This window comes from Gambusia affinis, linkage group LG08 (genome assembly GCF_019740435.1).
Source record: "Gambusia affinis linkage group LG08, SWU_Gaff_1.0, whole genome shotgun sequence".
Classification (NCBI taxonomy): Eukaryota; Metazoa; Chordata; class Actinopteri; order Cyprinodontiformes; family Poeciliidae; genus Gambusia; species Gambusia affinis.
Genome location: NC_057875.1, coordinates 1,076,278 through 1,101,235, shown reverse-complemented (window position 1 = coordinate 1,101,235; position 24,958 = coordinate 1,076,278). Strand labels below are relative to the sequence as shown.

Genomic DNA, 24,958 nt, shown 5'->3' with positions numbered 1-24,958 from the left:
CCATTGGAAAAGTTCATTAAAACAGATCATAACCTCTGTTCTGTGACTTTTCAATAACCTAGATCGACGTTATACAGAAATAAACCAATCCATGAAGGTGTTACATATTTTTAAGAACAGTTGATCCAGTCATCCCCATTAAAGGCAGTGAATTAGTCCTTTAGCTCATTGGTGAACTACAATGTTGTGTTGCTTTAAGAGTTGCAGATATAATGACGCCCTAACGGGTCAGCTGTGCTCAAATCATTCTGGAGATTTGACCAAAATGTCTCAAAACCTTCTGGAACTTCTGGAAATGTTTAGTACTTTCCCAGAAGCTCTAAACTTCTGGAAAACTTCAGTTTAGAACTCAGTTTCTTTCAGCTGATTATCTGAATCCATGGCTTTCAAACTGCGTCAGTTTGATGGCGCTCTAATAGTATCTCTGCGTCTGAGTTAAATGCTAAGCTAATTAAGGACTCGGTTATTAGACTTTCTGAATTCCAAGTCAGAAAAATCCACATGATTTCTGAACAGCTAATTCTTTGTGTTACTAATAATCTTAAAGTCCAGCATGTATAATTTTTCAGTGGTTTCAGTTTAATTAATTAGGGCTATTTTAAACTTAGTTTTGTTATTGAATAAATACTGGTAAAAATATTTCAGTTCCTTTTTTTAATAAGAAAAAATGTTATTGATTAAATGCAAAAATAATTCAAACATCACTTTTTGTCTCAAGTTTGAAGAATGAAAAAAACCTTTTTTTTACAAGTGCAAAAAAGATGAGAAATAAAACATTTCACTTTTCTTGGAATCATTTGATGAAATGTTTCGGCTGTGGATTAATGTTCCGGTAGTTTTTGAATCCGTAAAATCCTGTCATGCTTCGTTCTTTATCCTGGTTTGGACGTCTGACTTAAAGCTGAGCTGTGATGTGAAGAAGGTGAAGCTTGGAGACATTTTGTTGATCCAAATGGAAACATTTCGACGGATTAATGCTTTGGAGAATAGTTTGTGCCCCCCTGCAGAAACTTAAATGGGGAACTGGGAAAGAATGCTGGTGGTTTCTCGTGCAACATGAGGGATTTCTGTTAGAAACGTAACAAATGTTGAACATTGATTAAATCTCATCCACTATAGTCCTGCTTGATGTTGAGCTGCAGGTGCTCTAAATGCTTCACAATGCTTTTTAAAAGTTCAACATTTGGGTAAATATGAAATGCATTTTCTTAGTAATGATTACAGTTCTGCTTTTACCCCATATGTATTATTATATGTTGGTCTGGAAAGCCACCGTTTGGACAGATATCATGTTTTAGATGCTGTAAGAACATGGTAACAGGATGATCTTAGTAAGGACTGATAGAAACGACTCATGATCTGCTGAACTAATGATTAAAAACTGACTTGTTTATTTATCCTGCTGTTCTTTTCCAAACAAACAGTTTCACAGCAGCTTTGGGATTCTGAACATTTGGATCCAGCATGTTTACTTTTTGAGGACGTTGTGTCACAGAAATGAGAGGAAACTGCATGCGGACATGTTTGTTTTGCTTAATGCCACATAGCAGCAACCAGACGAGCCGGCCTGGCCACTCTCATCTACTTCTGCTTTCGTCACGGCTACTGCAAGCGTTTTGGAGAATAAGATAGCAGTTATGAAAGTTTATTAGGAAGTATGAACTTGATTTCAGTTTCTGCTCCTCCGTATTCCCATTGCACATATTTTCAGCTCGTTTCTGGAAGGATCGGTTGGGTAAAGCCAGTCAGCTTTAGAGCTTTAAGTGTTCAGGTTAGTAGGCAGGAAGTGGGCAGCAAGCGTTTATTCTTCACTTTATTCTGCTGTTTGTCTTACTCTGGTCAGTCTCATCTTTCATATAAATCATATAAACGCAGAAATATTCACATCATGTTTCCCACATATGTTAGCTAGAGAGAAAAGATAAGTGAGGGAAAGTTCTGGTTCTGATAGGGAACGTCGCAGCTGGAAAAATCAACTTTTACCTTGTTGGTCTTTGGAACTTGTGCAACTTGGAATCTGATGGGAATCACTGTAAACCAAAAGAGCTTTATTCCTGTCGGTGTTGCTTTATTGAGCAGCTTCCTGGTTTTCCCTCTGGTGTCCAGTGAGTCAGTGGGTGTGGACATTCATGCCTCCACAGGTTATAAACTAGAGATGGCCTGTTTTAATCATGCTCACAACCCTAATTACTAATTAAACAGATTATGTTTTTGTGCTTTTAGTTTCATCCCTGGTCGGTTTGTCATAAAGTTCTGATTATCTTGCAGTTTGTAAATTTGCCAGAGCCATACATTCAGCAAAAAAAAGTACAATATTTGGTTCATGAGACCAGGGTGAGATTTCACAGAAACTTTTGATGTCATAATCACAAAGTGTATTTGACTGGTTCCAGTCTGACCAAAAGGACAGACTTCTCTGCATCAATAGGTGACCTCTCGTTGGAGCAGACATCCGTCACGTGGGGAACCCCAAGGCTCAGGCCTGGACCTCTCCTATTTAATATCTACATCATAATTCACTGAATGGCTTAGCACCAAAATATATTAAAGATGTCAACATTCCAGAACTCTCAGGTCTTCTGGTTCTGGTTCTGGATGCAGAGCAGAACCACACATAGGGAAGCAGCATTCAGCTTCTATGCACCTCAAATCTGGAACAAACTTCCAGAAAACTGCAAAACAGTCAAAACACTGAGTTCATTTAAATCTAAAAACCCAGCTGGTTAGAGCTGCCTTTGATTAATAACCACTAGAACATTGATAAGTATATTTGATGCTGATTATTCTTGACGTTGTATTTAATTATTTTAATCCCACTGACTCTAAACCGGGTCGGCGAGTTGGAGCGAATAATGTGAGGTTTCTGTTGCGCTCTCTCTGCCACTCTTTGGATTTGGCTACAGCTTTCACACTGTCGATATGAAGTAATAAAAATAGTTTAGAAATGTCACCTAAAGCTAAATGACGTTAGCCTGCTGTTTTGGAGCCTTTATTGTATAAATCTGTGAGGAAGTGAAAGTGAACCTGAGCACTGAGCATTCTGCCCAGTGAAGGCCCTTGTTTTCCCCTCATGCATGAACAAATCCGTCATCTGGGACCTCTGTGTTGTTTATTGACCTTTGAAACTGAAGCCAAAGTGGATTTTTGACAAATTCAGCGATCCAGTCCAGCAGCGCTGCAGTGGCAGTTTCTGCCCAGGCTTCCCAACAAAGGAGCCCGTCACATATTGTTCTGTTTGTGACACACTTCACCGTCGCTGGTTTCCACTTTCCTCCCACTCCAGACAGCGAGCCGGAGGATTAGAGCAGAGGAAAACGAGTGAGTGGGAGGGGAAGGCCAGAGGAGGAAGGGGATGGAAGTGTCCTTGAGACGGCGTTTAGGAGAGGGAGGAAGCTGAAGCACATTAGTGTTGGTGAGTGATGCAAAGGAAGAGCAGAGGGTCGACTCGGCGCGCCGCTGCGCCTTACTTTCTGTCTCATGTTGGTGTTTCTTTTGGCTGTGGATCAGTGAGATGATGCCGGAGGTCCCGCCGTCCTCTGTGGGGCGCCGCTCTCTGCCAGACATGGGCCCTGGTGCCAGGGGCCTCCGTCCTGGGCTTGTCAGTACGGCCCTGCTGACAGCTTGCTTGGCACATGGTCATCTGTTTACTACGCATCTTAATTAGCTGCTTGTCATCGTTGCTCTGAGATCAGGCGGCGCTGTGATTGGGTCTGGGTCTTGGGTTTGATTCTAGTTTTAAGGTTCTTGCATTTTGCTGCAATCATTAAAAAGTTATGACTGTAATTGTTTATGTTTTTAATTCTTTTCCAAAGATGAAAATTCAAATGTTTAAATTCTTTCATAAAAGAGAAAAAAAATCTTTAAACAAAACAAAGATCACTGGATTTGAGGAACAGTTTTTGGTTTTTAAAGAATCAGCTACTATGAAGAATGAAGAATGTTAAAACTACAATCAACAGTTCATGAGGTACTAAATGTGCCATTAATTGATTAAATATAGAATTAAATATTTGCCTCAATTAAATGTCTTTATTATTTTTTAAACTATAATTTAATATATAATTTTGTAATAATTTAATAAATTATTTTAAGTAAAATAATTAGTATTTTGCAGAACCACATCATGAATTAATTTAAACTGTCAACTTCACTAAACGCAGTGTAAATGCATATAGTTTGATCTGCAGCGCTCTGTGTACAGCGGTAAAGATGGCCGCCGCAGCGCTCTGTGTACAGCGGTAAAGATGGCCGCCGCGGCGCTCTGGGTACGGAGGTAAAGATGGCCGCCGCGGCGCTCTGTTTACAGAGGTAAAGATGGCCGCCGTGGTCTCTGGATGGATTGTGAAGTTGCTGAGAGCGACAGCACAGTCACGAGACGGTCAGAAAACGAAAGAGCCTGATAAACAAAAAGCTAACAGCAGCAGCCTTTAGTGGAGCTACAGCCTCTGACCCGGTTCTTTTTGGACGTGGAGTCGGACCAGAAGTGGTCGGTTGGGATGTGATGCCTTCACTGACTCAGACTGCTTTCATCACTTCATTATTATAATGTTCAGCCATAGTCTAGATTTATTGTCTGGATTCTTCCGATGCTGAATTTTGACGCATGTTGGATAAAATGCGACATGAGCGTTCAGACTACAGACACTTGGTGATTTAGTTCCACATATGGAAGTGGAACAGAGCTGATTTATTTTGGATGAAAGGATCAGAAGCGAGCTGTTCAGACTGCAGTGAATAAGTTGGATATGCGAGTTGGAGATTTAAAAAAATATTACAATGTTTTAGAAACTGGCATTTGTGACCCTTTGGGCTCAGTTCAACCTTTTAATGTTTTCAGTGTTCAGGATGTTGAGTGGGTGAAGTGGGCATGGAGACGTGACAGACCACCCAGGCCGTTATCAGCAGCAGACCCACAAACTGGAGTTGTTTTCTATCAGGGACCTTCAAAAATGATGACCTCTTCCTCTGCGATGGCGGCCAGAAAACTTTACTCTAAAGTATCTTCCATACTTTAGAGTAATTTGGATTGTTTAGAAAGAGAATTTTTTATAGTAACTATAACAAAGTGAATATAAGTTCCGACCTGAATTTTAAAACAGAAGATGGAAGTAGAACCTGGATGGGGGTGTCTGTTTACGTCTGCGATGGCTGCCGCTCCCCGCTTGGTGCCCCAACCCCTGGCATCACCATGACTAAACCCCAGATGGTGGCTCTTTCTTTGGCTTCCCCCTGGAGGGTGGAGGCTCCTCACTCTGACTGGGTAAAGCTGCTGCTGCTGTGGGCGGGGGGCTCCTGGTGTGTGTGTGCATTTTAACTAGGATGATTGTGAAAGAAGATTTAGTCCTATTAGATGTAGCAGAAAAGGAAGAACAGTCTGCCTGTGAGCACATCTTTGTTTCTGTTGTCTAAACAGCAAGTGGATCACCAGAGAAAAAGAGATGCAGCCTGAAGTTTTCTCCCTGACGGCCCGGCGCCTCCTTCTCTCTGCCGGGTCTGTAGATGCAGTTCATGTTGGTGGAAATGTGGCGAACCCGAATCCTGACCTGGGATCTTTCAGGATGGAGTTAGCCTGCCTGGGTTTTCTCCCCAACACAGTCCAGATACACGACTTTTGGGTTCAGTGATGGATCCCAATGTCCTGCGATGGACTGGAGACCAGCTGAAGGCGGACCCTGCGTGTTACCCAGTGACCTCTGAAGATGGGCGCCAACCGACCGTTTAACACCTTTATATCAATTACTCAGCACTACACAGATGCATAAAAGTTAAGGTTTTGACCTGGTCTCCGTACAGAAACAGCATTTTCAGATTCCCAGACCAATATAATTCAGAAAAAATTTTACACGTCAATCCTGAACCTGCAAATAGAGTATTATTACAGATTTGATGAATGCAGTTTATTTATGAAACATTTCACTCTGGTTGGGAGAAGAAAAATGGAGATTCTTAGTCTGTTATTTTACCAGTGGCCCAAATGCGATCACACCTACAGAAAACTGAAATATAGTTTAATCCAGCAAACATTAGACAGTCCAACTGAACTACAGACTTTTCCTCAGGAGCATGAAATGGTTTATGGGTCTGAACTGGCAGCAGGAAGGGAGGAAGTTCAAACATGGAGGCTTTAAATGACCCCGGAGCCACGAGGACCCTTAAAGATCAAACAGTTTTTTGCAAGTCTATTGTAATACGTTGTCACTTGTATGCTAAGTTAAGGGGCGATGGAGGATCATGCCGCCCCTCCCCCTGATCTGATTGACAGCAGTACATGCATCAGATGGTTCCACGTAGCCAGTGTGTGTGTGGGGGGGTCAGAATGGTGGATGCACTTATTTTTCTGCCAGACCCATTGTGGTGACTCCCCATGGTTCCCACTCACTGTCTCCAGTCTGAGGGGGTGGGGGGTTTGGGAGGAGGGAGGCCCTTTGCAGCTGGATGTGAAGCAAAGACCAGAAGTGATGAAATGCTCACCAGGTCACATCTGGGAGGAGCCGGCCGCTAACGGCTAGCTTCCCGCTCAGTTAGCTTAGCGGACGTGCTGCTGTTTGTTCCTATACAATAAATTAGAGTGTTATTGAAAAGCTAATTTATTTTTAGAAACTCTTATCACTGAGTGATTTATAGGTATGCAAGTTATCGATTTCATGAGTTAATCTAAAGCGGATTGATCGACTAATGATTAATTGATAAGCTGCCATTTTAAAAAAATGTTTTCTCTTGGATGAATAGGGTCAATCGACTTTCCATAACATAAATTTTTCATATTATGCTGGACTTATGGAGAACGAGAATAAGAAAGCTAAAAATAAAAACACTGACAGTCGTTACTTCAACGGAGGTTTCTGTGACAGATGGAAGAAATGAAAATGAACGAAGCTCCTGAGCATGAGGAACGTACGCAAGATTTTACCTCATGCAGGTTTTTATGACACATGTTTTGGTGTTGAGCATTTATGAAAGGAAGATTTCCTTTTATATCGAATCAATATTCTTAGTTTTGGACCCAATGAGGGGAAAACACTTTTTAACATCTAGTAAAACTAATGTTCTGTTGAAACACAGCAGTTTGCCTCATTTGTGTATTTAAGTATTTATTTACATTTAGTTGCTGATTGCAGATTGTTTTTGTTGGCCGGATTTAGTTTACATTTATATTGATTTATCTATTTCATTTTTTGACGCACTAAACATATTGTGTGATTTTTGTGTAAATTTATAGATGAATATCTTTTTTATTTGGTGACAGTTTATAAAGGAAAGAAAAGAAAAAATACACTTTTGAAGTTACATATTTGTTTGGCAAAATCCAATTCAAAAAAGAAGAAACAGAAAATGTCTAATATCATTTGTGATATTGTAACTGCCGTATTTAAAGAAATATATTGTGTGGGAATATTACCCCCCCCCCCAATACTAATCAGAATCCATTTGGCTGGAAAATCCTGCATCTACGGTAGAATGAGAAGGATCAGAATAAAGTGGATTTTGTGTTTGAGATCTCTGTGTTGGCACCAACAATGTGGCCCCATTGGGATGAATTGAACTTGGGGTCCGGGGGGTTTCATGTGGGCTAACGTCTGGGGAGCTGCTGTGCTGTTTGGGAAAGTCGGGACCTCGTCACACCAGCCGGACTTCAAAGGGCCAACAGAAATATTCACATTACAACTTAAATAAAGTTTTTAAAAAACCCTTTTACTTTGAAATAACAGCAACATCCTGTTTAGAATGTCTTCCCGAAGTTAGCTGAGCGTTTTCTTTTAAATTAAATATATCCAATGGGATGTGAGCTGAAGCAGGAAGCTGATGATGCGGTTTCCTCGAAGTGGAACTGAACTGAACATCAACACGGTGTAGCAGGGATGTCCAAAGTGCGGCCCGGGGGCCATTTACAGCCCTCTGAAGAATTTTTGGTGGCCTTATGAGCTAAATTTTAAAATGGAGCAAATCTGCCCTGCAGCCATAGTGGATGCAAATTGACATTTTTCGTCTTCCAGGGTAACAAAGTTTTTGCATTTTGGAGTAACTAGAACCACAGACATCGACCTCCTTTTCCTCGATAGCAAATTTTATTTTCAAATAAGGAAACAATCAACCCCAAAAATATAGAAACCCTCTGAAAAATGCAGTCCAAGACATTTTTTATGTTTTGTATCTACAATTATTTACAAATCTGACAAATTTGTTAATTTGAATATAATTACCTTTTTTCAGCTTATTGTTGAATAAAATAAAAATGTTGGAAACATATTATGTTTTGGATCAACTGATTCATAATTTGACATTAAACAGCATTTAACAGGAGATTTTCTTTACAGAATCTGAATGAAGTGAAACTAAAACATCAATTACTGCTCTGAGGTTTTTCTTTCAGTGGTGTTCAGTAGTTTTTAAGAGTCTGAATCCTCTGGTTAATGATTACTCAATTACTAAATTAGTTGATGACTATTTGAAGAATCGATTCATCGTGGTTGATCCGGCCGTAGCCTGAGGACTGTTTGGATGTGTCCAGCGTCCTGACGCCCCCCCACCTGTCCCACCTGATCCTGACTTAATAAGAAACTGCTGGATGGTGGAATGAGTGCAGAGTGTGTGTTGTATTTAGTGTGATCATGCTTCCAGATCTCTCTGTTTAATCTTTGTAAATAAATGATTGCAGCTCTTCAAATCAATCTGATTGCTGCTCGGGGAAACAGCCTGAAGGAAAAAACTATATAAAATAAATAATATCAGACGTTTGGTGTTGAAAAGTGAAAACCTCGTAGTTTGGAGCTGTTAGTCAGATGATTGAGGCAATAGTCTGAGATGTCAGCGTTAGCATCTGATCAGATGATCTGCACATCCTGAGGATGTGAGGGCGTTTTCCTGTGGTTTCACGGCTGGCTTTGTCATGTGGCAGGAGGCGTCTGCTGGTGGGGGTTGGGGGGTGTTGTCAGATGATGGCTCCTGGAGGAACCATGTGTGAGGCAGTGGGGGGGGGGCTGATGGAGGAAGACTGGAGCCTTTACACAACAAACAGCCCCTCCATCCCCCGCCGGCCTCCATCACGCCCTCCAACTGGTGGAGGAGCAGCGACTCCCTGGTAGACATGCAACATCCTCCTGGTTCCTTCATCTCTGATGAAGAGGAGATGAAGGAAGACATGTTCAGGTCTCATGCCGTTCTGTAATGAGTCTTTTTATTTATGTCACTAATCTAATTTTATGAGTACGTCTCATAAAATTAGATTAGTTTTATCTAATTTTAAAACTAAATTTTGTGTAAAAGTGCAATATTTGTTGTCTTTTATCTCAGAAAGTGAAACTCGTATATTATCTAAATCAGGGATTTGCACCCTGAGGCTCCGGACTCACTACCGGTTCAATGGATCTTTTGATAACTTTGACAAAAATCAGCTGATTGTAAATAAATGTATAATAACAAATTAACTTTTTTTTTAATGGGATAATTTGCATTAAATTCCCACAACAAAACAAAAAAGTACCAGATATATTTGTTTAGACTTTTTTACTGGAAAATATGTGCTTCCCTTTTTTTAAACAGAATTTTGCATCCAGATGCGGCCATGCTCTTTGTACAAATGTTTGTGTTTCCCTTTATTTTACTGCCTAAAAATGGAAATAAAAAGTGTTTCTTTACAAATGATAACTAGACACACTAAACGATTTGTCAAAGCAGAACAGACTGGAATGCAAAATAATGCCCAACTCACCGTCCAAAGCCTTGTATCATTAACAACCAGGTGAGCAGAACAAAAATGGTATTTTTACTTCCATGAGGGTCTAATTAATTTACGCCAATAAAATATTTAGTCAACAGCAAGTTTTAAGTCCAGAATACAACATAGTCTGCTGCGTAACACCTTTGAAATTTCTTTTGGACGTGTCTGTTTCTCATCATATTTTCATGATCATTTCCATTAGCCTCTTCTTTTTTTCTTTAAGAGTTTTGAGGAAAAGAAATCCAAGAAAATTTAAGGCATCAAATCAGTTTAAACTTGATTCGTTAAAGCAGATCGTCTCCTGGCGGTTGGAGAGCGTGGTCCTCGTGTATCAAACATGGGAAGTGAGCCTATTATTCACCACAATCCCACTGCAGCAGAGGAATTAAAGCTTTGTAGGAGTATAATTGGTCCATAATGCTACAAAATTGTGTTGCACTGCACAAGATTACAGAAGTCATGTTTACTGTGCCGTATATTTGGTTTTTGTTTATCAGCCTGCTTTGAAGATCAGAGGCTGTTTGCATAAACATGCAGGTTCTGTTATTATATGAGCCAAAATGTAATATTTATCATGTTTTACAGAACAGAGACACTGAGGGATGAACAACCTTTAGCTTCTAAAAGAGGAAATATAGTAAATCTGGACCTAAAAAAGTCTCACTTTAGGAATGTAGACTGAAGAAACTCTGGTTGTTTTATCACTTGGCAGTCCGGTAGACTCGGTTCTGTTGGAACCAGAACTTCACCATCTGTTAAATCTCCAGCTGCTGCGGTTTTCTTTCTCTCTGCTCTGAGTCAAACCAGCCAAACCCTTTGAGCAACCTGTTCCCCTCCAGGCCTGGTGGGGGCGCTGCACCAAGTTTGGCCGCCTTCACACCAGCCCTGTTTAGTCCACTTTAATCAAACTCTGGTTCGTTTATCTACAATAATATGTAACGTAAAGTGCAGACATTCTGTAGACTTTCAGTATTTGTGGTTTCACAGTTTTTCTCAGTCGCTTTGGTGCATTCCTCACATCAATAACATCTGCAAAACAGCTATTGCATTTTTAAAACAGTACAAACTGCAAAACCTAGCTAACCCAGGGAAGTGCGTTTCCTGCTCCAAACGGATCGTTCATTTGTCAAAAGCAAATATTCATGTCAATGAAAGTATCTGTCATCGAAATGAAAAGTCCTGACACCATGTTCATGTAAGATAAATGGTTTTGTCATGTTTTCATGGTGATCCCTCATCCTGTGTTTTCTGGACATTTTTTTTGTCTGGAAATACTCAAATAATTTCCTTTATTTGGGAGGTTTGCCACCACCAAGCATTGTTCGTAGAGTAAATAAATGGCTAGCAACAGACTGTTGACATGTACCATAGATCATATTTATATTTATTCAAATAAAGCGAGCTTTAATGTACGTTTTTGTCAGCTGATGATGTTTCAGATGCAATGTGTGCAAAATGTTCCCCAGTTAAATATAATCATGTTTGTCATCATTTGCAAACTAACAAGATGGATTTATCATGAAGGAAAATGAGAGCTGCAGTGTTTGTTCTGTACCAAACCCAACCGGTTCCAGTTCTGGTTCCAGTTCTGGTTCCAGTTCTGGTTCCAGTTCTCCGCCTTCCATTGAATTGGAAAACACAAACAAGTGACTCATTTAGATCCATGTGGATCTGTCTGGTCTTGAAATTATAAAATTTCATTAAAATTACATTTAATCTTTAGCTAAATTTGAAGGTTGTGAGTTTGATCTCAGCTTCCTTTCACCACATATTGATATATTAACGGCACGTCGGCCATTGGTTGGCTTATTGGTGTCTGAGTACGTTAGTGCCTGCATGAATATGTTCGTGTTTGAGTGTGGCTGTAGTGTGAAGTGCTCAGTGGTTAATGTGACTAGAGCAGCTGATTTCCCATAATGCCTGGCTTTAACCTGCAGCAGAGATGTGGTTGAGGTTTGATGCTTGTTGATTCAGTCTGATAAAGAACAGAGACGATGCACTAACTGCACTAACTGGGATTTCATCTGACAGACCAGTAGAACAACATTCAAACTTTACATTGAAGCTAATATTTGTCTCTATTTTCACTTATCCTTTTTTTAAAGGTTCATTTCAGGGTCTCTGTAGGTTAATTTTCCTTCAGCCAAACATAAACCATAGAATTATATTGAAAGCAAACATTTAATAGTTCAGATATATTAAAGTGTTGGATGGAGTTTTTTCAAACTGCATCTGGAAAACATCCAGCCTTGTTCTGGTTTGGATCTTAATACATTAGGATCAAAACTGTGATTAAAGTACAATACAGTAAAAAAAGGGGGGAGTTGGATTCACATGACTGTCCAGATTTCCATTTGCAGGACTTTGGGCCGTGAGAAGTTCTGGTGGCGTTAGTGGGGGAGCATTAGGTGTGACGGGCTTTGTGAGGAGGAGAATTGGAGCGGTTCAGGCTGTGGAGTCATCGCCCTGCTACTTTTCACACTGTTTTACGGACAAAAGAGGCAGTTCAGCTTCTTCTGTGGAGATGCTGGGTTAGTGTGTCCTGCTGCATCAGCGACTCATTCTGTTCAGTCTATTTCTATATTCACAACAGAGGAAAAGAAGTAATTTAACTCAATCACACATCCGTTCTGTTCGTTGACTTCCCAGAAATGCCTCCTGTTGAGCATGTATGTAGCGACAGTGGAGAGAAAAAACTTCCCCTTAACAGGAAGAAACGCCCAGTAGAACCAGAACCAGAACCTGGTTCAGTACCAGCAGCTGTCTGGCATGATCGACTGGAGGTTTGAGAAGACAGAGCACAGAAACATTACAACTGAACCAGGAGAACTTTCTATGTTCAAATTGTAGACAGTTATTTGCAGGAGAGTTAGTTTTAGTTTTTGTATTATTTAATCCAATATCCTCCTCCAGGGCCTGTCATGATAAGATTTACTGGATGATAAATTATTGTGATAAAAGACAATTTGAGGCCATTTTCCAGCAATATAATAATAATAATAATAATAATAATAATAATAATAATAATAATAATAATGCAAGTGCATCATCTAAAAAAACAAACAACTTTAATTTCTACAAGAAATTTAACACTGGAACTGGAAAAAAATTTAAATATCCAAAATAAATAACATAACCGAAAACAACAATAATTAAAACTCATCTGTAGGCAAAGTTGTGTTATTATTAATTATTAATCATTGTGCTTAGATAGGAAGAACAGGCAAAGTGGCAGGCAGGACTTCAGTAAAAAAAAAAGAATCAAACTAGCTGCTTTGCACTTTGCATCATTTTTCTTTTTTTAAAAATGGGAGCAACAATATTCAATTCTATTTTCTTTTCTTTTCACGAATGTAATGTACCATTACCATGTATATTACCGTGATGTTAAATAAATAACAGGTGAGGAATAAAATCCTTAGAAGTAAAAAGATACAAATAAAGTAGTGGGAGCATCTCTTTAAGGATATTTGTCTGAATGGAAATCATGGAGCTCATTTTAATTTTTCATTGGATTCTTTGATTTATTGCTTATTGTGACGTTGATCACAGCCAAACAGAACATTAGTCCAGGTGTAGCCTCTACAGAGAGGAAAAAAACTGAAAGAAAATATAAAGTTAGCTATTGAAATAACAGCAAACACTGTTAAAGGAGAGTAGTAGAAAAAGAAAGTGAATTGTTGAGGGACACCTGAACTAAAAGGCAGAATAAGTCAGTTTTAAAGTGAGAAGAGCCACGGCAGTCGGCTACTAACCGCCTCTGACCGGGACGACGCATGGAGGGCAGATCAGGACAGGGAGAGGGAAGGAGGCGGGTGGTGGGGTGCTCAGGGTGTCGTCGGGGGCCCAGTCAGGTTCTGGGCTGCAGAGCCGGGGGAGGGAAGCAGCAGGGATCCTGGGTAGAGAAACGCCTGCAGGGTGAATAGCTGATAGCAGGTCTGAAGCCGCTTTGTCTCCACCAGAAAATGACGCTGCAGCTATGATTTATAATCAATAGCTTATCACTTTTCCAGCCGCCTTATCTGAGAGCCCCATTGATCATTAATGCCAAACAGCCAAAGTTCTGTTTTGTTCTGAGTTTGAATAATCATCACAACACTTTGTGTTTTTCAGCATCGTGTGAAGTTTTTGGGTTAAATGATTGATTATTGGTTTTATAATGTTTTTGATAAAGTATCAGCTCAGTCGAAGAGCGAGTGTCGGTGTTACAGAATGTTCTGTGACCACACTGTAGGAGGCGCTGTTGCATTTTAACATAATGCTAACACAAAAACATAAGCTGTGCAGGAGGGAAACAAACACAAATGGAAAATAGAGAAGAAGCTAAACAAAGAATAAAAGTGAAATATCTAACCACTAATAATACAGTATGACGTATTACTATACATTATACAGTCACAGAATATAATAGTGTTTATCATAAAATGTGACCAAACTGTAATTTAAAATACTAAATATTTAAACCAAACTGTTTTTGCAAACTCTCTCCTTCCTCCAATTAATAAAAAGGAAAGTCCTAACATCATTGGTCACATATTTATTTGAAGTATTTGGTATTTTACTATAAGTTACAGAGTATACGATACGATAAGCGCTATCATATTCTGTGACTGTAGATATGGCAAGGTGTGGCGTAAAACTGCAACAGCGCCTCCTACAGTCACAATATACGGTGGTCACAGAATAAGGTGCAACACCAGCGTGAGGATGGAGCAGACCCAGCAGGTGAACTCTGCTCCACCTTTCCACCTGACTGCTAGAGCAGGGTGGTGTTAATCCAGGGGCCTTCGATCTGCTAGCACAGCGCCTTACTCGGCCGTGGCCCCGGCGTTTTCGGAGCGTGTTCAAAGTGCAGCCAGCCCCTGATGGATGAGTCCACTGTGACCCAGAGGCTGGCCGGCTGGGGGCCTGCAGGAAGAAAAGAGCGCTGTGCAGGATCTCTGCATCCTCTGCACATGCGCCTGCTGGCAGAGATATACATGGCAGATATTCAGATCAAAGTTTACTGGCAGCTGGGAAACACGTGAGGGAATGCAGAGTGAGCAGTTGGAGCTGTTCTGTCTCTTTGTTATGGTTTGTTTTCCATTTCTGGCCGAACAGATTCAGATGCTCTTTAAAGCAGATTTATTTCTGGTTGTGTGAAACTTTACTGACTCTTTCTGAAACTAAATGAACCTTTGGTGTTTAGGTAGGATGGAAATGAGGAATTACGAAAGTAGTTTCAGAGTCTCGGTTTAGATATAGTGGAGAAAATCGGTCAACTTTCCAGAAATGGAGGAAACTACTAGAATTAGCCAGATTTTGTTCATATCGTGGGGTCAGGGTAGAGTGAAAGGAGAAAATGAGAACAACACCTCAAAACAAACCTAAAGGCCAGATCACCAGTTTGGCAATATTTTGGATTTCATCAATAAAAACTAATGAATATTTATTTATTGACTGCTTGTATTGTGATATGTTTTAATCCATATCACCCTGTACTAGTTATTATGACTAATTGTAATGATTTGTCAGAACCCAGACTTTTTTTTGTAAAAGTTGTGTTTTTGACCTGGTTGGCCTTCCGTATGTGCCGGCCCTGGAGCTTCACTGAAGCAGGTCTTTACCTGATGACTGACTTCTCTCTCTTCATTATATTTTCTGTACTTTCTTTCAATGTTGTTGCATGTTTTAGTATTTGTTGTAAAGCTCTTGCCATGCAAGGTGTTGTTGGAAAATGTTTTATAAATAAAGATTGGATTGACTTCCAATAGGATTTTGCAGAAGCAGATAAATCAGTGATTGTATTTAATCTTTAATCTTTGTTTGTAACAGATCTACTCCATCATTAGGTTTTTAACAAGTGAGTTTGAATCAAACAGGAAGTAGTTCCCTCACTTCCTGTCATCAGAGGAGGTTTTGCACTTGGCACCAGAGACCTGTAACTTTCTCTGTGATGTTAAATCTTCATCAGATCAGATAGAAGTGGCTGATTTGGTTACATTTTCTAAAAGCAAAACTTTTCTTCACATTCAATCTCCTGCTGTGTTTGACAGAAGTTTGATTCAGGATCAGTTTATAGTTTTTGTGCTTTTTTTCAGTTTTAATCTCCAGCAGAAATATTTATCCTGTTTTTCAACCCCTCTTCCTCCTCCTCCTCCTCCTCCTCATGTTTTTCATCGTGCTGACTTGTTGGCTCCTGGCTTCCGTCAGCCTCCGTGGCCCGGAGGTGTGCATGCTGACCTTTGGTGACCTCTGAGTTAAGCTCGAGGCAGACAAAGACGCATGTGACGGCATAATAATTAAACATGTTTCCATGTCATAGAACAGCTTTCATTTCAATGTATTTAAAACACTGGTTGTTTTAGGGCTACATTATAATAGAAAATTAGCATTTTTCTGTTCTTTATCTCGAGGTCCTCCCAACCTCCCAGCATCTCACACCAAACTTAACCATAAAGCAGTCACCTTCATATCAATAGCAACAGTTTAAAAGAACATATTTGAGTTTATCGGGTAATATTGTTTTTATAACTTCAGATCTAGTCTTTTCTAGAGCTTCTGGACTCCAGAAGTGAGAACCGTTATCCGTTAACCGTTATCCACCGATGGAGAAAACAGGGAACAGCTGAGAACTTTCCTTCTACTCCATAATCCCAAAGCTTTTGGGGAAATGGGAAGTTTTGAAAAGGCTCAATCCAGCCAGATCTGGTTTAAAGCTACCAGAGCAAACTGAAGGTTTTGGAGTGGCCTATTCAAAGTCTGTTGTTAAATCCAGCTAAGATATTGCATGAACTTAAATATGCTAGAAATATCTTCAATATCAGTCTGTTCTCCAAACCAGACAGAGTCAAAGTTCTTCCACATTGATGCTAAAACGGCTAAACGGAAAAAGAAGATCCAGTCTGTGGGGGGTGAATAATTTTTACTGCACTTCAGCTGCTTGGACTGAAGTTCTGTAGTTGAAGAATCTAACCAGCGACTCGGATGAAACCCCCTTTGTCCAGTTGGGTTTGGTTGAGGAGAGCAGTGGATTCTGGGAGGCCATGTGTCTGGGTTGGTCAGCAGAGGGGGACATGGCTGCTGCCGGCCATCGTTCCTTGGCGCTTTCAGGTCTTTTATAGTTTGCCTGGCTTGTTACTACTGCCTCATAAAACCTGAAAGGCTGAAACACAATGCTGAGCAGAAGAGGGGTCACGGCTAAGGTCGCGCTGCTCCTGAAGCCCGACGGCGGCCAGCAAACCAGGAAGTTTCACTGAACAGCTGACAGACTGCAGCTGTGCCTCCCTCTGCCCAGACTTTAAATAAAACCCTTATTCTGCTGTGGTGTTTTTGTGATTTCCATACCGGATCCAGTTTTCATATTCCTGTTTGCATGTTGCAGAGGGCCGTTTGAATGTTGACTCACACAACTGCAACGCCTCGTCCACCTGCACAGTCCTACCTGAGCTTCCCTTTCTCTTCCAGATGATTGTTTTCACTCTCACACTAAGCTGCAGAATACAGTAAAGTCTAGTCAGCAGGATGGAGGGAGCAGAGGATTCAAGACGGAGGCTACATGAAGGCTTCTGGTTAAACTGGTTAAAAGTTTGATGAGTCAGTTAGAGGTGGCTCTGCACCAACATGCTGTCACAAGTACGTTACGGTAGAAACAATTCATCGGATTTGTTGTGATTAATTGAAATAATTGACTATTAATTTAGTAATTAAATAAATTGGAGTATACAGAGTCTAAGACATGCAATTTATTAAAAAAAAAAAAACACCCTCAGAACAATAACTAAACCAAAAATGTGCAACACATTTATACTGTCTCTCTCTCTCTCTCTCTCTCTATATATATATATATATATATATATATATATATATATATATATATATATATATAGATACATATATATATATATATATATATATATATATATATATATATATATATACATAGATATACATATGATAGATAGAGATATTGATATTCAGTCCAGCAGAAAGGCCTGAATGTTTCACATGTTGAAGGATTTTCATCTGCAGATCCATTATTTGCTACAGATGATCAAATATTCACAAAAGGAATGCTGTTATTGCATTTTAGGCAATAATATCTTAATTCCCTTATTTAAAAATATATTTAATTATTGTTTGAATTTACTTATGTATGTTGATTAAAATAATCTTAAGATGTTAAATGAAAAAGCAACAGTGGTATTTTTTTTTGTCTGATTAAGCAATTCACCATCAGAATAATCAATAGAATAATCAATTACTAAAATAATTGTTATTCTGTGTTTACATGAGGAAGTACCGATTGCTTTGACTCCATAAAGTTCTGAAAACATTAAATCTCTTCATTATTGGTTCCTCTGATATGGAAACTTGATAAAAAGGGTGAAGTGTTTAAATCACGCCTGAGCAACTGGACCTAAATCCTTCCTCCGTCATCGATCTGACCATCCGGGACAGCAGGTGGTGGCAGACCCGAATCGGGTCAAACTACAGACCGGACAGAATAAAATCACACACTGCTGTGACGGCTCCGGTCTACATGACCTGCCTCTGCTCCCAGGATGTTTAGATCAGCTGGAAACCTTCACCTCAGAGGTGTAGAGGCTTCCCTGCAGCCTCATAGGGGGCGCTAGCAAGCCGGCTGCGTTGTTTGACTCTTTGGTTTTCCTGAGGGGTAAATCCACCCACACTTCTTTAAAATGAGCCTTGTTGTTTTTCTTCTTCTGCTTCTGATCTGGCTGTTGTTTAGCGCCACTCTCTGACTGGGAGTGTTATTGCTGCAGCTAAAGCCTTTAATTAAACGTGCCTCTGGTTTTTCTTTCCAGGAGCTGGAGAAGGCTCTGTCAGAGCAGGACCTGGACTTCCTCGGCGACCTCGTCGCCTGCTTGTTGCAAGGATGCTACCAGCGCACTGATATAACGTGAGTAGAGAAGTTAAGGATCAGCTGTTATGTCATGCTTTTTGATAAACACGCTGACATGGGGCCATGCAGCATGTTTTTCTCAGAAAAAATGAGCAGAATTGGGTAACAGCTTCATTTCGTGCATCTTCATCACCTGATTTAATTTAGAGTAAAAAACTTTTTAATTTTTAACTCATTAATAAAATTATTCCACACATGAATCCCTCCAAGTACAGTTGTTTTTCATATTTGTTCTGACTTTTAGTTTTCTAAACAAACCCTTCTCTTTTAATTCATAGGTTTTTTTATTTGAAGTACTTCTGAATAAGTTTTTGAAAGGAGTTTTTTTAGTTGTAGTATGTCGTCAATGCCATTCTGAGCTCTATTAAATCATAAAATGTTAAAGTATTCAATGTAATGTTTTATTAGTTGGTTGGATCAGAGACTCTGATAGCTGGAGATGTGTAATCAAGCGGCTGGATCACAATAAAATTATCAGTTTCACTGAAAACCAGCTCTGTGTTAATAGGGCCTTAAAGTTCTGGAGTGGCCTAGTCAAAGTCTCGATGTAAACATGTTTAAAATGTTGTGGCCTGACCTTAAACATGCCGCCTGTGTTGGAAAATGCTCCAAGATGGCCGAGTAAAACAATTCTGCAAAGAAGAGTCAGACAGAATTTCTCCACACTGATAATAAAACCTCATTATTAGGTTTGATTTTTCACCTTTGGATATTTTTTTCTCTCTTTATAGATGAAATCATGATTTAAAAGCTAGTTCTTGTATTTCCTGGTGCTATTTTTGGCTAATATTAAACGTAAGAACAGAAGAAATCATGGTGTTTGTGTGTAAGCAATCTGGCTCACAGAAAACAACATATAAACATTTAGATAAATTTGAATCATCATATGTAAATGTCGCGTTAAATTAGTCAGAGGTCTGAGGAAGCTCCACAGGAAGTCTGAGTCACCAGAGCAACAGCAGTGAGGTGTTAGGATGATTTCTGCATGAACGCAGAGAAACCGCTGAAACTATTCTCTCTCCTGTGTTCTCATGATGGGAGAAAGTGACTATAAGCAGAGGCTGGTATTCAAATCCAGATATTTTTAGTTGCTCATGGGGGATTCCCCGTCTGTTATCCTCCTACTCCTCTCCATCGTTAGAAAGTAGCGTAACGCCGCGGAGCCGCGACAAGCGCCGAGGCAAGATCCAGTTTTTCCACCCAGGCAGCCGGTTACAGGAAGACAGGCGACTTTATTGGAGCAGACAGGCGCTGGCATCCTGGGGGCGGCCTTTCACAGAGCTGCCCTTTTCATCTGCACACGCTAAACGCTCAGCTGCAGCTGGAGGGGCGCGGGGCAGGGCGCGCAGGGGCAGAAAGGAGGGACGGGGGAAGCCTGCAGCGGTGTGAAAAACGCACGCTGCTCTGTCAAGATAAGCCACTTTTGTCTGTTTGCAGTTCCACAGATGCTCAGATAAAACCCAGCCCAAGGACAGCAGAGGAGAAGTCCGGTTTATCTGATACCTGACCCAGCAGCAGAAACCCAGCTCCCATAAAACGTTTAACTGGGTGTCTGCGCATCCTCAAAAACTCTTACATTCATGTACCTGAAATTAACACCTTAAAATGTTTTAAACTCATTAGAAAAAAACGCAAATTGGTCTTAAATATGTTAATAACTGGTTTTAAATGTATTTATTTACCCTTTATTTAACCGGGTGAGTTACTAAAAACAAATGCTTATTAACAGTAACAACCTGGCAGGGAGGGAAGATCACATAGAAAGACCAAGCAGCATACAAAACAATAAACATCAAACATTAGATACACTGTTGAAATCATAAAACAGTAAAAACAATACAGCACAGGACAAAATTAACATTACAGTTTTAGCTGAAGCATGTGCAGCTTTCAAATGGCATCTTTTTAAAAATACCCATAAAAGTTTCTACTGATGCAAAAGTTCTCAGCTTTAATACTTTTTGGCTTCCTTCCAGTCGTTTGCTGTTTTGCCTGTAAATGTGACACACCAGCTACATCCACTAACAGCAGCAATGAAGCTGCTTTTCTCAACCCACTGCGCTTTAATTTCTGCCTCTAAACGATCTGATCGAACGCCGGAAAAGACTGTTGTGCTAAAAGGAGTTAGCCTATCAGCAAACTATGCTAGGCTAAAATAGCATGCTAAACATGTAGCAGCTAACACTAATATCAGCATCCACAGTCCAGATTTCTAAAGAAGCTCCTGAATGATCAGAGAAACTGCATGAAGATAAATGGATAAAAAAACACTTTGTTCCAACCTGATGGTTGAAAAACAGATTAAAAGCTATAAATATCTTTGATGTTGAGATCATACGTCTGTTTATTCAGTTAATTAGCAGCAATTGAAAGTATTGCTTAATTTTTGATTATGTAGTTTTCAACCAGAATGTGATTAATTAACTACATATCCTGCAAGTACATTTTTTAATCAAGTCCACCAGTAGTTTTGTGTCTTCCTTGTTTTCAGTTTTTTCTATTTTAAATCTAAATATTAATAAAGACGAGGAACTCAAACATGCATCACATATAAATCATCATAAACCTGAGGAATATTATCTAGCTTAGATATTTCTGTAGAGTTGTTGGGCAGACTGTAACATAGCCTGCGTTGTGTTCAGCCCCCAGACGTTCAGCAGCTACCTGGATGACATCATCAGCTACAGGTGGGAGCTGGAGGAGGGGAAGCCCAACCCGCTGCGGGACGGGCCGTTCGACGGCCTCCACCCTCGCACTCAGGTGGAGCTGCTGCACAGGCTCTGCGACTACCGCCTGGATGCTGCAGACGTCTTCGACCTGCTGAAGGTCCGTTAGACGTTCAGTCATGTTGTGGTATAAAAAGAAACAGCTTTCCTCATTTACTTAAATTTATTTAGTTTTTTTTATCTACACCTGTGAGGTTTGCAGTTGGTCAGTTTGAAATCATGCAAATTCCAATGAATCTTTTTTAATGTTTGAACTCGGTATCGATATTCAGATTTCAGACTCACTTTGTTTTGGTAAATTAACAACATTACAAAGTAGAAAACCAATCAAACCAATAATTTGGTTATTAACAGGCTGGAGCCAAGGCTTGTAGTTTCCTACCCTATTCATAAACTCAGGAGCCCGTGGTGATGAAAGGTATCTAAGACAATACTAAAAATATTAAAAAATAAGAAAATGTAATTTAAGAAATGTACATTTTTTATTGAAAATAATAAATTACAAAAAAGATCAAATAAATAAAAGATAAGAATATCAAAAGGTTTCTTATTATTCTTTTTCTCAGACAGACAATATGCAGAGTGAAGAGTGCAAAATGCAACCAAAAACCCATAAAATAATTATTTAATGCCATTAATTTTTTTAAACTTGAAATAAATACATAAATTGTTTATTTAATATTGCATTAATTACATGTCTCAATTAAATGTTTAGATTTCCTTTTTGAAAACCCAGATGTAATTATTTCAAGATTTAATAAATGATTTCTTTATTTTCAGTTTTAAAAAGTTAATCACATATTTAAGTAATTATTTCAGAAGTTATTTATTCATTGTCATTTGGCACTCTTTGCTCTCCATAAAACTCCATCCTGTCTCTGTGGGATTAATAAACGGGTTTGTTCAAAGCATTGAATGGCATTAATCACTAACCGCTCAAAACATATGATTTGAATTTGGTCTCCTCCTGCAGGGGCTGGATGCAGACAGCCTGAGGGTAGAACCCCTGGGGCAAGATGGAGACGGCGCCCTCTACTGGTACTTCTATGGCACTCGTATGTACAAAGAGGAGCCAATGGACCGGAAAGCTGAGAGTCTCAGGTGAGATTAGACGTTAGCGATCAGGTTTCTGTTGGTTTAACAGGAGATGTTGAAGCGTGTAATTGGAACAGGATGTTAACGCGTGTTTACAGCCTCGTTAGGCATTCAGGAGCTAATTAAACTCCTTAAAATGTTCTTCCAGTGAATTTGATCTAACATTACCAGAGAGGAAGAGGAGGGGAAGACCACCAAAGAAACGAAAGCTAGAAGACAATAATCTAAGGTAAATATGAACAGTATCGTGTTCTGCACACATGTAGCGCTGCTTTTTTAAAAACTGTCGCAGCAGCTCGAAATTCTGTTGGTCGTGTTTTTAGTCATTCTTAGACTCTCTTGTGTTTCTCACTGAAGGAAAAGCTTCACTGTGTCTGAAATAATTCAAATTACTTGCCAGAAATCAACCCTGTCATCAACATTTATTCCAGTAATTCAGATCAAAATCATGTAGCTTCATTCCACACAGACTAACTGGATTGCAGGGAGTGGGAACCCAGCATCCATCCATCCATTTACACCTCGTCCCCAGCGGGGTGGGGAGGTGCTGCTGCCTCTCCTGCCAACGTTTCGGCCGAGAGGCGGGGTCACCCTGGACAGGTCGCCAGTCCATCGCTGACCCAGAATTCAGTTTCATCAAGTTTCAACATTACATCAGAGCAACAAAGGGGTTTAATCCAGAAATGTGGACCTACTGAACAATAAATCCATGAACTGAAATGATCTGTTATATTTATAAAACAAACAACATATTTTTATCTCTGAAGTTGTCTTAAAAACATTCTACATGGTTGAACTTTCATGTTTTAAATGATTTTCTTGCAAGGTTTAGACATAATCATAAAAATTACTTGAAAACTAATCAAATGAATGGTTAAAGCTGCAGTCTGTAACTTTTATGAAAAATATGTTGTTTTTAACATATTTCCTAAAGCTGTCTCCATGTCATGACAGTTTGAGACTGATCTGTGAAATGATTGATCTCCTCCACCTCCTTCCTGAGCTACTATTGCCATTTAAAGAAATGCACCAAAAACAACCAACCAGAGCCAGGAGGCGTGTCTTAGTGCTGTCAATCAACATCATGTACACATTTCTAAATGTATTAATGACAGAGAAACAAATCACTATTACAGGAAAACCGTTTATCTGCTGTCATTGGTAGGTATGCTAGCTAGATTTAGCATTTATAATATTTTTATTATATTTGTAGCGCTGCAGAGAGCAAGGACAGGACCGGGATGGGGAAGGTTAGACCCACCTTCTGGCTCTGATTGGTTGTTTCTAGTTAGCACTGGAAGGAAACAAATACTGTCATGACATGTGCAGCTGTAATCACCAGGCCTTGGCAGCATTTGCTGACTCAGCCTTTTGATCCAGGTGTGTTGTAGATCCCCGTTCCAGCAGATTATTGGTTTATTTATCTCCTTCCATTTGTTTTGCTCAGTGAAGATGAAAGTGAGGGGGCAGATGTGAAGTCAGACAACGGCCTGGATGACTTTCCTCCTAGCGCAGGTGAGATCAGGTCACCAGTCCGTTTGCCATCATCATGTCTACCTTTGAATCAAACCCCCCGCTGTGCCTCCGGCAGGCCGTCAGCGAGGCGCCTGGTCTCTGGTGTGTGACACGGAGGAGCAGTGGATCCGCCTGGCGGAGAGCATCAAGGACAGAACGTCCCCACAGGACCGCCATCTTTACCGCCTCATCAGCCAGAACTTCCTGCCTGAGATCAGCAGCATGATCGAGCACAAGGTCAGAGCTGGAAACACGCCGGCACCACTCACGGTTCCCTTACTGCAGGTTCCCCTGACAGAAACTCATCTGATTGTTATTTAGCTTCAGAGGCTGAAACTGAGGAGAATCTCTGCAGAACCGTTTCTGAACAATTTACTCCAAGTCAACAAGAAGCAGATCTGTTCAGATGTTGATCTCTTTCAAAGTCAAATTAGTTTAAATTCACTTCAGAAAAAATGCATTTCTGGATTGGTAGTTTTTCAGTGTTAATCTCTGAATTAGAGTACCACATACATAACTGAAACTTTAATGGAGCAGTATTATGTAAGTTCTGCTTTTTGTTTTTTTGTTTTTTGTTTGTTTGTTTGGGTTATTTTCCCCACCAGGGGGTCCTTTTTGTGGCTCTAGTGTCCCTTATATCACAGTAGGCTGACAGAAAAGGGGGAAGACATGCAGCAAATGTCGTCGGGTCCGGGAATCGAACCCGCGACGGCCGCGTCGAGGACTCAAGGCCTCCAAGCGTGGGGTGCGCTACCCTCTACGCCACCGGAGCACGCCCCTAAATTCTGCTTTTTGAGCTTTACGGCATCAACAAAACACCTGGAGTGTTGCTTTGATTCTTTTATGTTTGAGAAATCCTTTAATCTGTACGGCAACTATTCAGCTCTGCAAAATGCCTGGGTGGGCCTAACCCCGCCTCCTAGACTCAGCTCCTTCAGGCTAGCCAGCTGCAATTAGCAAACACCTGGAACTGCTGAGTCCTTTATAGGAGCTGCTGAT

General features: G+C 40.1%; 1 protein-coding gene across 1 annotated transcript in view; it reads left to right on the top strand.

Annotated features, from left to right (window-relative positions):
- LOC122835549 (cat eye syndrome critical region protein 2 homolog) overlaps positions 1-24,958 on the top strand; it is a 41,689-nt gene that overhangs the window by 3,603 nt on the left and 13,128 nt on the right. The window contains exons 2-7 of the mRNA XM_044124699.1: positions 18,526-18,620; positions 21,266-21,449; positions 22,323-22,450; positions 22,593-22,673; positions 23,892-23,959; positions 24,036-24,196. Coding sequence (XP_043980634.1) covers positions 18,526-18,620; positions 21,266-21,449; positions 22,323-22,450; positions 22,593-22,673; positions 23,892-23,959; positions 24,036-24,196 — 717 coding nt within the window. The remainder of the gene's footprint in view (positions 1-18,525; positions 18,621-21,265; positions 21,450-22,322; positions 22,451-22,592; positions 22,674-23,891; positions 23,960-24,035; positions 24,197-24,958) is intronic.